Consider the following 18,667-nt stretch of genomic DNA (forward strand, 5'->3'; position numbering starts at 1 on the left):
CAACTCTGTCTGGCACCACTACAACTACTGATGCAACAACATCTTTTGATTCCACAACCAGCAATCTAATGTCAATCACTGACACATCAACTATAACTCTGTCTGACACAACTACAAATACAGATACAACTACAATTTTTGCTTCCACAACCACAGCTTTGAAACTGACATCTATAGCACCAGCATCAACATCTGATGCAGCAACAACAAGTATGCCTGACACCACAACAACTATTGATACAACAACAATTTTGGCTTCCTCATCTAGCAACCCAACATCATCAACTACAGCAGCAGCGTCAACAACAACTGATGCAGAAACAACAACTCTGTCTGACACCACTACAACTACTGATGCTACAAGTTTGACTTCCACAACCACCCCTTCAGCATCTATGACTGTAGCAACAACTTCAACAAAAATAGACGAATCAACTACAACTTTGTCTGAACCCACAACAGCAACTGATGCAACCACAATCTTGGCTTCCACAACCACACCTGTGACATTGACAACTATAGCACCAGTATCAACAACTGATACAGCAACAACAACTATGCGTGACACAACAACAACTACTGATGCAACAACATCTTTTGATTCCACAACCACCCCTCTAATGTCAACCAGTGAAGCATCAACTACAACTCTGTCTGACACAACTACAACTACCGATGCAACAAGTTTGACTTCCACAACCACCCCTTCAGCATCTACGACTGTAGCAACAACATCAACAAAAATAGACAAATCAACCACAACTTTGTCAGAACCCACAACAGCAACTGATGCATCCACAATCTTGGCTTCCACAACCACACCTCTGACATCGACAACTATAGCACCAGTATCAACAACTGAAGCAGCAACCACAACTCTGTCTGGCACCACTACAACTACTGATGCAACAACATCTTTTGATTCCACAACCATCACTCTAATGTCAACCACTGACACATCAACTACAACTCTGTCTGACACAACTACAACTACTGATGCAGCAACATCTTTTGATTCCACAAGCACCATGCTAATGTCAACCACTGATGCATCAACCACAACTCTATCTGGCACCACTACAACTACTGATGCAACAACATCTTTGAATTCCACAACCAGCACTCTAATGTCAACCACTGACACATCAACTACAACTCTGTCTGACACAACTACAAATACAGAGACAACAACAATTTTGGCTTCCCCATCTAGCAACCCAACATCCTCAACTACAGCAGCAGCGTCAACAACAACTGATGCAGAAACAACAACTCTGTCTGACACCACTACAACTACTGATGCTACAAGTTTGACTTCCACAACCACCCCTTCAGCATCTACGACTGTAGCAACAACTTCAACAAAAATAGACGAATCAACTACAACTTTGTCTGAACCCACAACAGCAACTGATGCAACCACAATCTTGGCTTCCACAACCACACCTGTGACATCGACAACTATAGCACCAGTATCAACAACTGATGCAGCAACCACAACTCTTTCTGGCACCACTACAACTACTGATGCAACAACATCTTTTCATTCCACAAGCACCCTACTAATGTCAACAACTGATGCATCAACCACAACTCTGTCTAACACCACAACAACTACTGATGCTACGACAACTTTTGATTCCACAACCACCCCTCTAATGTCAACCACTGATGCATCAACTACAATTCTGTCTGACACAACTACAATTACTGTTGCAACAAGTTTGACTTCCACAACCACCCCTTCAGCACCTACGACTGTAGCATCAACATCAACAAAAATAGACGAATCAACCACAGCATTGACTGAACCCACAACTGCAAATGATGCAACCTCAGCTTTGGCTTTTACAACCACCTTTCCAACATCCTCAACTGTTGAACCAACATCAACAACATCTGATGCAGCAACCACAACATTGTCTGAACCCACATCAACAACGGATGCAACCACAATCTTGGCTTCCACCACCACACCTTTGACATCGACAAGTATAGCACCAGTATCAACAACTGATACAGCAACAACAACTATGCATGACACCACAACAACTATTGATACAACAACAATTTTGACTTCCACATCCAGTGCCGCAACATCCTCAACTACAGCAGCAGCATCAACAACAGCTGATGTAGAAACAACAAGTCTGTCTGACACCACTACAACTACTGATGAAACAACATCTTTTGATTCCACAACCAGCACTCTAATGTTAACCACTGACACATCAACTACAACTCTGTCTGACACAACTACAAATACAGATACAACTACAATTTTTGCTTCCACACCCACAGCTGTGAAACTGACAACTATATCACCAGCATCAACATCTGATGCAGCAACAACAAGTATGACTGACACCACAACAACTATTGATACAACAACAATTTTGGCTTCCTCATCTAGCAACCCAACATCCTCAACAACAGCAGCAGCGTCAACAACAACTGATGCAGACACTACTCTGTCTGACACCACATCAACAACTGATGCAAACACAATCTTGGCTTCCACAACCACACCTCTGACATCGACTACTTTAGCACCAGCATCAACATCTGATGCAGCAACAACAAGTATGCCTGACACCACAACAACTATTGATACAACAACAATTTTGGCTTCCTCATCTAGCAACCCAACATCCTCAACTACAGCAGCAGCGTCAACAAAAACTGATGCAGAAACAACAAGTCTGTCTGACACCACTACAACTACTGATGCAACAACATCTTTTGATTCCACAACCAGCACTCTAATGTCAACCACTGACACATCAACTACAACTCTGTCTGACACAACTACAAATACAGATACAACTACAATTTTTGCTACGACAACCACAGCTGTGAAACTGACAACTGTATCACCAGCATCAACATCTGATGCAGCAACAACAAGTTTGACTGACACCACAACAACTATTGATACAACAACAATTTTGGCTTACTCATCTAGCAACCCAACATCCTCAACTACAGCAGCAGCGTCAACAACAACTGATGCAGACACTACTCTGTCTGACACCACATCAACAACTGATGCAAACACAATCTTGGCTTCCACAACCACACCTCTGACATCGACTACTTTAGCACCAGTATCAACAACTGATACAGCAACAACAACGATGCGTGACACCACAACAACTGTTGATACAACAACAATTTTGGCTTTCACATCCAGCGCCCCAACATCCTCAACTACAGCTGCAGCGTCAACAACAACTGATGCAGAAACAACAACTCTGTCTGACACCACTACAACTACTCATGCAACAACATCTTTTGATTCCACAACCACCACTCTAATGTCAACCACTGACACATCATCTACAACACTGTCTGACACAACTACAAATACAGATACATCTACAATTTTTGCTTCCACAACCACAGCTGTGAAACTGACAACTATAGCACCAGCATCAACATCTGATGCAGCAACAACAAGTATGCCTGACACCACAACAACTATTGATACAACAACAGTTTTGGCTTCCTCAACTAGCAACCCAACATCCTCAACTACAGCAGCAGCGTCAACAACAACTGATGCAGAAACAACAACTCTGTCTGACACCACTACAACTACTGATGCTACAAGTTTGACTTCCACAACCACCCCTTCAGCATCTACGACTGTAGCAACAACTTCAACAAAAATAGACGAATCAACTACAACTTTGCCTGAACCCACAACAGCAACTGATGCAACCACAATCTTGTCTTCCACAACCACACCTGTGACATCGACAACTATAGCACCAGTAACAACAACTGATGCAGCAACCACAACTCTGACTGGCACCACTACAACTACTGATGCAACAACATCTTTTGATTCCACAAGCACCCCGCTAATGTCAACAACTGATGCATCAACCACAACTCTGTCTGACACCACAACAACTACTGATGCTACGACAACTTTTGATTCCACAACCACCCCTCTAATGTCAACCACTGATGCATCAACTACAACTCTGTCTGACACAACTACAACTACTGATGCAACAAGTTTGACTTCCACAACCACCCCTTCAGCACCTACGACTGTTGCAACAACATCAACAAAAATAGACAAATCAACCACAGCCTTGACTGAAACCACAACTGCAAATGATGCAACCTCAGCTTTGGCTTTTACAACCACCTTTCCAACATCCTCAACTGTTGAACCAACATCAACAACATCTGATGCAGCAACCACTACTCTGTCTGACACCACATCAACAATTGATGCAAACACAATCTTGGCTTCCACAACCACACCTCTTACATCGACAACTTTAGCACCAGTATCAACAACTGATACAGCAACAACAACTATACGTGACACCACAACAACTATTGATACAACAACAATTTTGGCTTCCACATCCAGCGCCCCAACATCCTTAACTACAGCAGCAGCGTCAACAACAACTGATGCAGAAACAACAACTCTGTCTGACACCACTACAACTACTGATGCAACAACATCTTTTGATTCCACAACCACCACTCTAATGTCAACCACTGTTGCATCAACTACAACTCTGTCTGACACAACTACAACTACTGATGCAAGAAGTTTGACTTCCACAACCACCCCTTCAGCACCTACGACTGAAGTAACAACATCAACAAAAATAGACGAATCAACCACAACATTGTCTGAACCCACATCAACAACGGATGCAACCACAATCTTGGCTTCCACCACCACACCTTTGACATCGACAAGTATAGCACCAGTATCAACAACTGATACAGCAACAACAACTATGCGTGACACCACAACAACTATTGATACAACAACAATTTTGACTTCCACATCCAATGCCGCAACATCCTCAACTACAGCAGCAACATCAACAACAGCTGATGTAGAAACAACAACTCTGTCTGACACAACTACAATTACTGATGAAACAACATCTATTGATTCCACAAGCAGCCCGCTAATGTCAACCACTGATGCATCAACTACAACTCTGTCTGGCACCACTAAAACTACAGCTGCAACAACATCTTTTGATTCCACAACCAGCACTCTAATGTCAACCACTGACACATCAACTACAACTATGTCTGACACAACTACAAATACAAATACAACTACAATTTTTGCTTCCACAACCACAGCTGTGAAACTGACAACTATAGCACCAGCATCAACATCTGATGCAGCAACAACAAGTATGACTGACACCACAACAACTATTGATACAACAACAATTTTGGCTTCCTCATCTAGCAACCCAACATCCTCAACAACAGCAGCAGCGTCAACAACAACTGATGGAGACACTACTCTGTCTGACACCACATCAACAACTGATGCAAACACAATCTTGGCTTCCACAACCACACCTCTGACACCGACTACTTTAGCACCAGTATCAACAACTGATGAAGCAACAACAACGATGCGTGACACCACAACAACTATTGATACAACAACAATTTTGGCTTCCACATCCAGCGCCCCAACATCCTCAACTACAGCAGCAGCGTCAACAACAACTGATGCAGAAACAACAACTCTGTCTGACACCACTACAACTACTGATGCTTCAAGTTTGACATCCAGAACCACCCCTTCAGCATCTACGACTGTAGCAACAACATCAACAAAAATAGATGAATCAACTACAACTTTGTCTGAACCCACAACAGCAACTGATGCAACCACAATCTTGGCTTCCACAGCCACACCTCTGACATCGACAACTATAGCACCAGTATCAACAACTGATGCAGCAATCACAACTTTGTTTGGCACCACTACAACTACTGATGCAACAACATCTTTTGATTCCACAACTACCCATCTAATGTCAACCAGTGACGCATCAACTACAACTCTGTCTGACACAACTACAACTAATGATGCAACAACATCTTTTGATTCCACAAGCACCCCGCTAATGTCAACAACTGATTTATCAACCACAAGTCTGTCTGACACCACAACAACTACTGATGCTACAACAACTTTTGATTCCACAACCACCCCTCTAATGTCAACCACTGATGCATCAACTACAACTCTCTCTGACAGAACTACAACTACTGATGCAACAAGTTTGACTTCCACAACCACCCCTTCAGCACCTACGACTGTAACAACAACATCAACAAAAACAGACATATCAACCACAGCATTGTCTGAACCCACAACAGCAAATGATGCAACCTCAGTTTTGGCTTTTACAACCACCTTTCCAACATCCTCAACTGTTGAACCAACATCAACAACATCTGATGCAGCAACAAATACTCTGTCTCACACCACATCAACAATTGATGGAAACACAATCTGGGCTTCCACATCCACACCTCTGACTTCGACAACTTTAGCACCAGTATCAACAACTGATACAGCAACAACAACTATGCGTGACACCACAACAACTATTGATACAACAACAATTTTGGCTTCCACATCCAGCGCCCCAACATCCTCAACTACAGCTGCAGCGTCAACAACAACTGATGCACAAAGAACAACTCTGTCTGACACCACTACAACTACTCATGCAACAACATCTTTTGATTCCACAACCACCACTCTAATGTCAACCACTGACGCATCATCTACAACACTGTCTGACACAACTACAACTACTGATGCTACAACAACTTTTGATTCCACAACCACCCATGTATTGTCAACCACTGAAGCATCAACCACATCTCTGTCTGACACCACTACAACTACTGATGCAACAAGTTTGACTTCCACAACCACCCCTTCAGCATCTACGACTGTAGCAACAACATCAACGAAAATAGACGAATCAACCACAACTTTGTCTGAACCCACAACAGCAACTGATGCATCCACAATCTTGGCTTCCACAACCACACCTCTGACATCGACAACTATAGCACCAGTATCAACAACTGATGCAGCAACCACAACTCTGTCTGGCACCACTACAACTACTGATGCAACAACATCTTTTGATTCTACAACCATCACTCTAATGTCAACCACTGACACATCAACTACAACTCTGTCTGAGACAACTACAACTACTGATGCAACAACATCTTTTGATTCCACAAGCACCACGCTAATGTCAACCACTGATGCATTAACCACAACTCTATCTGGCACCACTACAACTACTGATGCAACAACATCTTTGAATTCCACAACCAGCACTCTAATGCCAACCACTGACACATCAACTACAACTCTGTCTGACACAACTACAAATACAGATACATCCACAAATTTTGCTTCCACAACCACAGCTGTGAAACTGACAACTATAGCACCAGCATCAACATCTGATGCAGCAACAACAAGTATGTCTGACACCACAACAACTATTGATACAACAACAATTTTGGCTTCCACATCCAGCGCCCCAACATCCTCAACTACAGCTGCAGCGTCAACAACAACTGATGCAGAAACAACAACTCTGTCTGACACCACTACAACTACTGATGCTACAAGTTTGACTTCCACAACCACCCCTTCAGCATCTACGACTGTAGCAACAACTTCAACAAAAATAGACGAATCAACTACAACTTTGTCTGAACCCACAACAGCAACTGATGCAACCACAATCTTGGCTTCCACAACCACACCTGTGACATCGACAACTATAGCACCAGTATCAACAACTGATGCAGCAACCACAACTCTGTCTGGCACCACTACAACTACTGATGCAACAACATCTTTTGATTCCACAACTACACATCTTATGTCAACCAGTGACGCATCAACTTCAACTCTGTCTGACACAACTATTGATGCAACAACATCTTTTGATTCCACAAGCACCCCGCTAATGTCAACAACTGATGCATCAACCACAACTCTGTCTGACACCACAACAACTACTGATGCTACGACAACTTTTGATTCCACAACCACCCCTCTAATGTCAACCACTGATGCATCAACTACAACTCTGTCTGACACAACTACAACTACTGATTCAGCAAGTTTGACTTCCACAACCACCCCTTCAGCACCTACGACTGTTGCAACAACATCAACAAAAATAGACGAATCAACCACAGCCTTGACTGAAACCACAACTGCAAATGATGCAACCTCAGCTTTGGCTTTTACAACCACCTTTCCAACATCCTCAACTGTTGAACCAACATCAACAACATCTGATGCAGCAACCACTACTCTGTCTGACACCACATCAACAATTGATGCAAACACAATCTTGGCTTCCACAACCACACCTCTTACATCGACAACTTTAGCACCAGTAACAACAACTGATACAGCAACAACAACTATACGTGACACCACAACAACTATTGATACAACAACAATTTTGGCTTCCACATCCAGCGCCCCAACATCCTTAACTACAGCAGCAGCGTCAACAACAACTGATGCAGAAACAACAACTCTGTCTGACACCACTACAACTACTGATGCAACAACAAATTTTGATTCCAAAACCACCACTCTAATGTCAACCACTGATGCATCAACTACAACTCTGTCTGACACAACTACAACTACTGATGCAACAAGTTTGACTTCCACAACCACCCCTTCAGCACCTACGACTGTAGTAACAACATCAACAAAAATAGACGAATCAACCACAACATTGTCTGAACCCACATCAACAACGGATGCAACCACAATCTTGGCTTCCACCACCACACCTTTGACATCGAAAAGTATAGCACCAGTATCAACAACTGATACAGCAACATCAGCTATGCGTGACACCACAACAACTATTGATACAACAACAATTTTGACTTCCACATCCAATGCCGCAACATCCTCAACTACAGCAGCAGCATCAACAACAGCTGATGTAGAAACAACAACTCTGTCTGACACCACTACAACTACTGATGCAACAACATCTATTGATTCCACAAGCAGCCCGCTAATGTCAACCACTGAAGCATCAAATACAACTCTGTCTGGCACCACTAAAACTACAGCTGCAACAACATCTTTTGATTCCACAACCAGCACTCTATTGTCAACCACTGACACATCAACTACAACTCTGTCTGACACGACTACAAATACAGATACAACTAAAATTTTTGCTTCCACAACCACAGCTGTGAAACTGACAACTATAGCACCAGCATCAACATCTGATGCAGCAACAACAAGTATGCCTGACACCACAACAACTATTGATACAACAACAATTTTGGCTTCCTCATCTAGCAACCCAACATCCTCAACTACAGCAGCAGCGTCAACAACAACTGATGCAGAAACAACAACTCTGTCTGACACAACTACAACTACTGATGCTACAACAGCTTTTTATTCCACAACCACCCATGTAATGTCAACCAATGATGCGTCAACCACATCTCTGTCTGACACCACTACAACTACTGATGGTACAAGTTTGACTTCCAGAACCACCCCTTCAGCATCTACGACTGTAGCAACAACTTCAACAAAAATAGACAAATCAACTACAACTTTGTCTGAACCCACAATGGCAAATGATGCAACCACAATCTTGGCTTCCACAACCACACCTCTGACATCGACAACTATAGCACCAGCATCAACATCTGATGCAGCAACAACAAGTATGCCTGACACCACAACAACTATTGATACAACAACAATTTTGGCTTCCTCATCTAGCAACCCAACATCCTCAACTACAGCAGCAGCGTCAACAACAACTGACGCAGAAACAACAACTCTGTCTGACACCACTACAACTACTGATGCAACAACATCTTTTGATTCCACAACCAGCACTCTAATGTCAACCACTGACACATCGACTACAACTCTGTCTGACACAACTACAAATACAGATACAACTACAATTTTTGCTTCCACAACCACAGCTGTGAAACTGACAACTATATCACCAGCATCAACATCTGATGCAGCAACAAAAAGTATGACTGACACCACAACAACTATTGATACAACAACAATTTTGGCTTCCTCATCTAGCAACCCAACATCCTCAACAACAGCAGCAGCGTCAACAACAACTGATGCAGACACTACTCTGTCTGACACCACATCAACAACTGATGCAAACACAATCTTGGCTTCCACAACCACACCTCTGACATCGACTACTTTAGCACCAGTATCAACAACTGATACAGCAACAACAACGATGCGTGACACCACAACAACTAATGATACAACAACAATTTTGGCTTCCACATCCAGCGCCCCAAAATCCTCAACTACAGCAGCAGCGTCAACAACAACTGATGCAGAAACAACAACTCTGTCTGACACCACTACAACTACTGATGCTTCAAGTTTGACATCCAGAACCACCCCTTCAGCAACTACGACTGTAGCAACAACATCAACAAAAATAGATGAATCAACTACAACTTTGTCTGAATCCACAACAGCAACTGATGCAACCACAATCTTGGCTTCCACAGCCACACCTCTGACATCGACAACTATAGCACCAGTATCAACAACTGATGCAGCCATCACAACTCTGTCTGGCACCACTACAACTACTGATGCAACAACATCTTTTGATTCCACAACTACCCATCTAATGTCAACCAGTGACGCATCAACTACAACTCTGTCTGACACAACTACAACTACTGATGCAACAACATCTTTTGATTCCACAAGCACCCCGCTAATGTCAACAACTGATTTATCAACCACAAGTCTGTCTGACACCACAACAACTACTGATGCTACAACAACTTTTGATTCCACAACCACCCCTCTAATGTCAACCACTGATGCACCAACTACAACTCTCTCTGAGAGAACTACAACTACTGATGCAACAAGTTTGACTTCCACAACCACCCCTTCAGCACCTACGACTGTAGCAACAACATCAACAAAAATAGACGTATCAACCACAGCATTGTCTGAACCCACAACAGCAAATGATGCAACCTCAGTTTTGGCTTTTACAATCACCTTTCCAACATCATCAAATGTTGAACCAACATCAACAACATCTGATGCAGCAACAACTACTCTGTCTGACACCACATCAACAATTGATGGAAACACAATCTTGGCTTCCACAACCACACCTCTGACATCGACAACTTTAGCACCAGTATCAACAACTGATACAGCAACAACAACTATGCGTGACACCACAACAACTATTGATACAACAACAATTTTGGCTTCCACATCCAGCGCCCCAACATCCTCAACTACAGCTGCAGCGTCAACAACAACTGATGCAGAAACAACAACTCTGTCTGACACCACTACAACTACTCATGCAACAACATCTTTTGATTCCACAACCACCACTCTAATGTCAACCACTGACTCATCATCTACAACACTGTCTGACACAACTACAACTACTGATGCTACAACAACTTTTGATTCCACAACCACCCATGTATTGTCAACCACTGAAGCATCAACCACATCTCTGTCTGACACCACTACAACTACTGATGCAACAAGTTTGACTTCCACAACCACCCCTTCAGCGTCTACGACTGTAGCAACAACATCAACGAAAATAGACGAATCAACCACAACTTTGTCTGAACCCACAACAGCAACTGATGCATCCACAATCTTGGCTTCCACAACCACACCTCTGACATCGACAACTATAGCACCAGTATCAACAACTGATGCAGCAACCACAACTCTGTCTGGCACCACTACAACTACTGATGCAACAACATCTTTTGATTCCAAAACCAGCACTCTAATGTCAACCACTGACACATCGACTACAACTCTGTCTGACACAACTACAAATACAGATACAACTACAATTTTTGCTTCCAAAACCACAGCTGTGAAACTGACAACTATAGCACCAGCATCAACATCTGATGCAGCAACAACAAGTATGCCTGACACCACAACAACTATTGATACAACAACCATTTTGGCTTCCTCATCTAGCAACCCAACATCCTCAACTACAGCAGCAGCGTCAACAACAACTGATGCAGAAACAACAACTCTGTCTGACACCACTACAACTACTGATGCTACAAGTTTGACTTCCACAACCACCCCTTCAGCATCTACGACTGTAGCAACAACTTCAACAAAAATAGACGAATCAACTACAACTTTGTCTGAACCCACAACAGCAACTGATGCAACCACAATCTCTGCTTCCACAACCACACCTGTGACATCGACAACTATAGCACCAGTATCAACAACTGATGCAGCAACCACAACTCTGTCTGGCACCACTACAACTACTGATGCAACAACATCTTTTGATTCCACAACTACCCATCTTATGTCAACCAGTGACGCATCAACTACAACTCTGTCTGACACAACTACAACTACTGATGCAACAACATCTTTTGATTCCACAAGCACCCCGCTAATGTCAACAACTGATTTATCAACCACAAGTCTGTCTGACACCACAACAACTACTGATGCTACAACAACTTTTGATTCCACAACCACCCCTCTAATGTCAACCACTGATGCATCAACTACAACTCTCTCTGACAGAACTACAACTACTGATGCAACAAGTTTGACTTCCACACCCACCCCTTCAGCACCTACGACTGTAACAACAACATCAACAAAAACAGACGTATCAACCACAGCATTGTCTGAACCCACAACAGCAAATGATGCAACCTCAGTTTTGGCTTTTACAACCACCTTTCCAACATCCTCAACTGTTGAACCAACATCAACAACATCTGATGCAGCAACAACTACTCTGTCTCACACCACATCAACAATTGATGGAAACACAATCTGGGCTTCCACATCCACACCTCTGACTTCGACAACTTTAGCACCAGTATCAACAACTGATACAGCAACAACAACTATGCGTGACACCACAACAACTATTGATACAACAACAATTTTGGCTTCCACATCCAGCGCTCCAACATCCTCAACTACAGCTGCAGCGTCAACAACAACTGATGCACAAAGAACAACTCTGTCTGACACCACTACAACTACTCATGCAACAACATCTTTTGATTCCACAACCACCACTCTAATGTCAACCACTGACGCATCATCTACAACACTGTCTGACACAACTACAACTACTGATGCTACAACAACTTTTGATTCCACAACCACCCATGTATTGTCAACCACTGAAGCATCAACCACATCTCTGTCTGACACCACTACAACTACTGATGCAACAAGTTTGACTTCCACAACCACCCCTTCAGCATCTACGACTGTAGCAACAACATCAACGAAAATAGACGAATCAACCACAACTTTGTCTGAACCCACAACAGCAACTGATGCATCCACAATCTTGGCCTCCACAACCACACCTCTGACATCGACAACTATAGCACCAGTATCAACAACTGATGCAGCAACCACAACTCTGTCTGGCACCACTACAACTACTGATGCAACAACATCTTTTGATTCTACAACCATCACTCTAATGTCAACCACTGACACATCAACTACAACTCTGTCTGAGACAACTACAACTACTGATGCAACAACATCTTTTGATTCCACAAGCACCACGCTAATGTCAACCACTGATGCATTAACCACAACTCTATCTGGCACCACTACAACTACTGATGCAACAACATCTTTGAATTCCACAACCAGCACTCTAATGCCAACCACTGACACATCAACTACAACTCTGTCTGACACAACTACAAATACAGATACATCCACAAATTTTGCTTCCACAACCACAGCTGTGAAACTGACAACTATAGCACCAGCATCAACATCTGATGCAGCAACAACAAGTATGCCTGACACCACAACAACTATTGATACAACAACCATTTTGGCTTCCACATCCAGCGCCCCAACATCCTCAACTACAGCTGCAGCGTCAACAACAACTGATGCAGAAACAACAACTCTGTCTGACACCACTACAACTACTGATGCTTCAAGTTTGACTTCCACAACCACCCCTTCAGCATCTACGACTGTAGCAACAACTTCAACAAAAATAGACGAATCAACTACAACTTTGTCTGAACCCACAACAGCAACTGATGCAACCACAATCTTGGCTTCCACAACCACACCTGTGACATCGACAACTATAGCACCAGTATCAACAACTGATGCAGCAACCACAACTCTGTCTGGCACCACTACAACTACTGATGCAACAACATCTTTTGATTCCACAACTACCCATCTTATGTCAACCAGTGACGCATCAACTTCAACTCTGTCTGACACAACTATTGATGCAACAACATCTTTTGATTCCACAAGCACCCCGCTAATGTCAACAACTGATGCATCAACCACAACTCTGTCTGACACCACAACAACTACTGATGCTACGACAACTTTTGATTCCACAACCACCCCTCTAATGTCAACCACTGATGCATCAACTACAACTCTGTCTGACACAACTACAACTACTGATTCAGCAAGTTTGACTTCCACAACCACCCCTTCAGCACCTACGACTGTTGCAACAACATCAACAAAAATAGACGAATCAACCACAGCCTTGACTGAAACCACAACTGCAAATGATGCAACCTCAGCTTTGGCTTTTACAACCACCTTTCCAACATCCTCAACTGTTGAACCAACATCAACAACATCTGCTGCAGCAACCACTACTCTGTCTGATACCACATCAACAATTGATGCAAACACAATCTTGGCTTCCACAACCACACCTCTTACATCGACAACTTTAGCACCAGTAACAACAACTTATACAGCAACAACAACTATACGTGACACCACAAAAACTATTGATACAACAACAATTTTGGCTTCCACATCCAGCGCCCCAACATCCTTAACTAAAGCAGCAGCGTCAACAACAACTGATGCAGAAACAACAACTCTGTCTGACACCACTACAACTACTGATGCAACAACATCTTTTGATTCCAAAACCACCACTCTAATGTCAACCACTGATGCATCAACTACAACTCTGTCTGACACAACTACAACTACTGATGCAACAAGTTTGACTTCCACAACCACCCCTTCAGCACCTACGACTGTAGTAACAACATCAACAAAAATAGACGAATCAAGCACAACATTGTCTGAACCCACATCAACAACGGATGCAACCACAATCTTGGCTTCCACCACCACACCTTTGACATCGAAAAGTATAGCACCAGTATCAACAACTGATACAGCAACATCAGCTATGCGTGACACCACAACAACTATTGATACAACAACAATTTTGACTTCCACATCCAATGCCGCAACATCCTCAACTACAGCAGCAGCATCAACAACAGCTGATGTAGAAACAACAACTCTGTCTGACACCACTACAACTACTGATGCAACAACATCTATTGATTCCACAAGCAGCCCGCTAATGTCAACCACTGATGCATCCACCACAACTCTGTCTGGCACCACTAAAACTGCAGCTGCAACAACATCTTTTGATTCCACAACCAGCACTGTAATGTCAACCACTGACACATCAACTACAACTCTGTCTGACACAACTACAAATACAGATAAAACTAAAATTTTTGCTTCCACAACCACAGCTGTGAAACTGACAACTATAGCACCAGCATCAACATCTGATGCAGCAACAACAAGTATGCCTGACACCACAACAACTATTGATACAACAACAATTTTGGCTTCCTCATCCAGCAACCCAACATCCTCAACTACAGCAGCAGCGTCAACAACAACTGATGCAGAAACAACAACTCTGTCTGACACAACTACAACTACTGATGCTACAACAACTTTTTATTCCACAACCACCCATGTAATGTCAACCAATGATGCGTCAACCACATCTCTGTCTGACACCACTACAACTACTGATGGTACAAGTTTGACTTCCAGAACCACCCCTTCAGCATCTACGACTGTAGCAACAACTTCAACAAAAATAGACGAATCAACTACAACTTTGTCTGAACCCACAACGGCAAATGATGCAACCACAATCTTGGCTTCCACAACCACACCTCTGACATCGACAACTATAGCACCAGCATCAACATCTGATGCAGCAACAACAAGTATGCCTGACACCACAACAACTATTGATACAACAACAATTTTGGCTTCCTCATCTAGCAACCCAACATCCTCAACTACAGCAGCAGCGTCAACAACAACTGATGCAGAAACAACAACTCTGTCTGACACCACTACAACTACTGATGCAACAACATCTTTTGATTCCACAACCAGCACTCTAATGTCAACCACTGACACATCGACTACAACTCTGTCTGACACAACTACAAATACAGATACTACTACAATTTTTGCTTCCACAACCACAGCTGTGAAACTGACAACTATATCACCAGCATCAACATCTGATGCAGCAACAAAAAGTATGACTGACACCACAACAACTATTGATACAACAACAATTTTGGCTTCCTCATCTAGCAACCCAACATCCTCAACAACAGCAGCAGCGTCAACAACAACTGATGCAGACACTACTCTGTCTGACACCACATCAACAACTGATGCAAACACAATCTTGGCTTCCACAACCACACCTCTGACATTGACTACTTTAGCACCAGTATCAACAACTGATACAGCAACAACAACGATGCGTGACACCACAACAACTATTGATACAACAACAATTTTGGCTTCCACATCCAGCGCCCCAAAATCCTCAACTACAGCAGCAGCGTCAACAACAACTGATGCAGAAACAACAACTCTGTCTGACACCACTATAACTACTGATGCTTCAAGTTTGACATCCAGAACCACCCCTTCAGCGTCTACGACTGTAGCAACAACATCAACGAAAATAGACGAATCAACCACAACTTTGTCTGAACCCACAACAGCAACTGATGCATCCACAATCTTGGCTTCCACAACCACACCTCTGACATCGACAACTATAGCACCAGTATCAACAACTGATGCAGCAACCACAACTCTATCTGGCACTACTACAACTACTGATGCAACAACATCTTTTGATTCCAAAACCAGCACTCTAATGTCAACCACTGACACATCGACTACAACTCTGTCTGACACAACTACAAATACAGATACAACTACAATTTTTGCTTCCAAAACCACAGCTGTGAAACTGACAACTATAGCACCAGCATCAATATCTGATGCAGCAACAACAAGTATGCCTGACACCACAACAACTATTGATACAACAACCATTTTGGCTTCCTCATCTAGCAACCCAACATCCTCAACTACAGCAGCAGCATCAACAACAACTGATGCAGAAACAACAACTCTGTCTGACACCACTACAACTACTGATGCTACAAGTTTGACTTCCACAACCACCCCTTCAGCATCTACGACTGTAGCAACAACTTCAACAAAAATAGACGAATCAACTACAACTTTGTCTGAACCCACAACAGCAACTGATGCAACCACAATCTTGGCTTCCACAACCACACCTGTGACATCGACAACTATAGCACCAGTATCAACAACTGATGCAGCAACCACAACTCTGTCTGGCACCACTACAACTACTGATGCAACAACATCTTTTGATTCCACAACTACCCATCTTATGTCAACCAGTGACGCATCAACTACAACTCTGTCTGACACAACTACAACTACTGATGCAACAATATCTTTTGATTCCACAAGCACCCCGCTAATGTCAACAACTGATTTATCAACCACAAGTCTGTCTGACACCACAACAACTACTGATGCTACAACAACTTTTGATTCCACAACCACCCCTCTAATGTCAACCACTGATGCACCAACTACAACTCTCTCTGAGAGAACTACAACTACTGATGCAACAAGTTTGACTTCCACAACCACCCCTTCAGCACCTACGACTGTAGCAACAACATCAACAAAAATAGACGTATCAACCACAGCATTGTCTGAACCCACAACAGCAAATGATGCAACCTCAGTTTTGGCTTTTACAACCACCTTTCCAACATCCTCAACTGTTGAACCAACATCAACAACATCTGATGCAGCAACAACTACTCTGTCTGACACCACATCAACAATTGATGGAAACTCCATCTTGGCTTCCACAACCACACCTCTGACATCGACAACTTTAGCACCAGTATCAACAACTGATACAGCAACAACCACTATGCGTGACACCACAACAACTATTGATACAACAACAATTTTGGCTTCCACATCCAGCGCCCCAACATCCTCAACTACAGCTGCAGCGTCAACAACAACTGATGCAGAAACAACAACTCTGTCTGACACCACTACAACTACTCATGCAACAACATCTTTTGATTCCACAACCACCACTCTAATGTCAACCACTGACTCATCATCTACAACACTGTCTGACACAACTACAACTACTGATGCTACAACAACTTTTGATTCCACAACCACCCATGTATTGTCAACCACTGAAGCATCAACCACATCTCTGTCTGACACCACTACAACTACTGATGCAAGAAGTTTGACTTCCACAACCACCCCTTCAGCATCTACGACTGTAGCAACAACATCAACGAAAATAGACGAATCAACCACAACTTTGTCTGAACCCACAACAGCAACTGATGCATCCACAATCTTGGCTTCCACAACCACACCTCTGACATTGACAACTATAGCACCAGTATCAACAACTGATGCAGCAACCACAACTCTGTCTGGCACCACTACAACTACTGATGCAACAACATCTTTTGATTCCAAAACCAGCACTCTAATGTCAACCACTGACACATCGAC

The 18,667-nt window shown here is 43.0% G+C and overlaps 1 protein-coding gene across 1 annotated transcript; it reads left to right on the forward strand.

Annotated features, from left to right (window-relative positions):
• Positions 1–362: 362 nt before the first annotated feature.
• Positions 363–10,799, forward strand: LOC127936046 (mucin-5AC-like; the record flags this gene model as incomplete). Its single annotated transcript, XM_052534205.1, has 6 exons — positions 363–1,091; positions 1,323–1,676; positions 3,813–3,884; positions 5,469–5,531; positions 9,286–9,308; positions 10,652–10,799. Coding segments are annotated over 6 exons (1,389 nt in total), but the record flags the coding sequence as incomplete, so codon positions are not given.
• Between the last annotated feature and the right edge of the window lie 7,868 nt (positions 10,800–18,667).

The sequence above is a fragment of the Carassius gibelio genome, chromosome A1 (genome assembly GCF_023724105.1).
Source record: "Carassius gibelio isolate Cgi1373 ecotype wild population from Czech Republic chromosome A1, carGib1.2-hapl.c, whole genome shotgun sequence".
NCBI lineage: Eukaryota > Metazoa > Chordata > Actinopteri > Cypriniformes > Cyprinidae > Carassius > Carassius gibelio.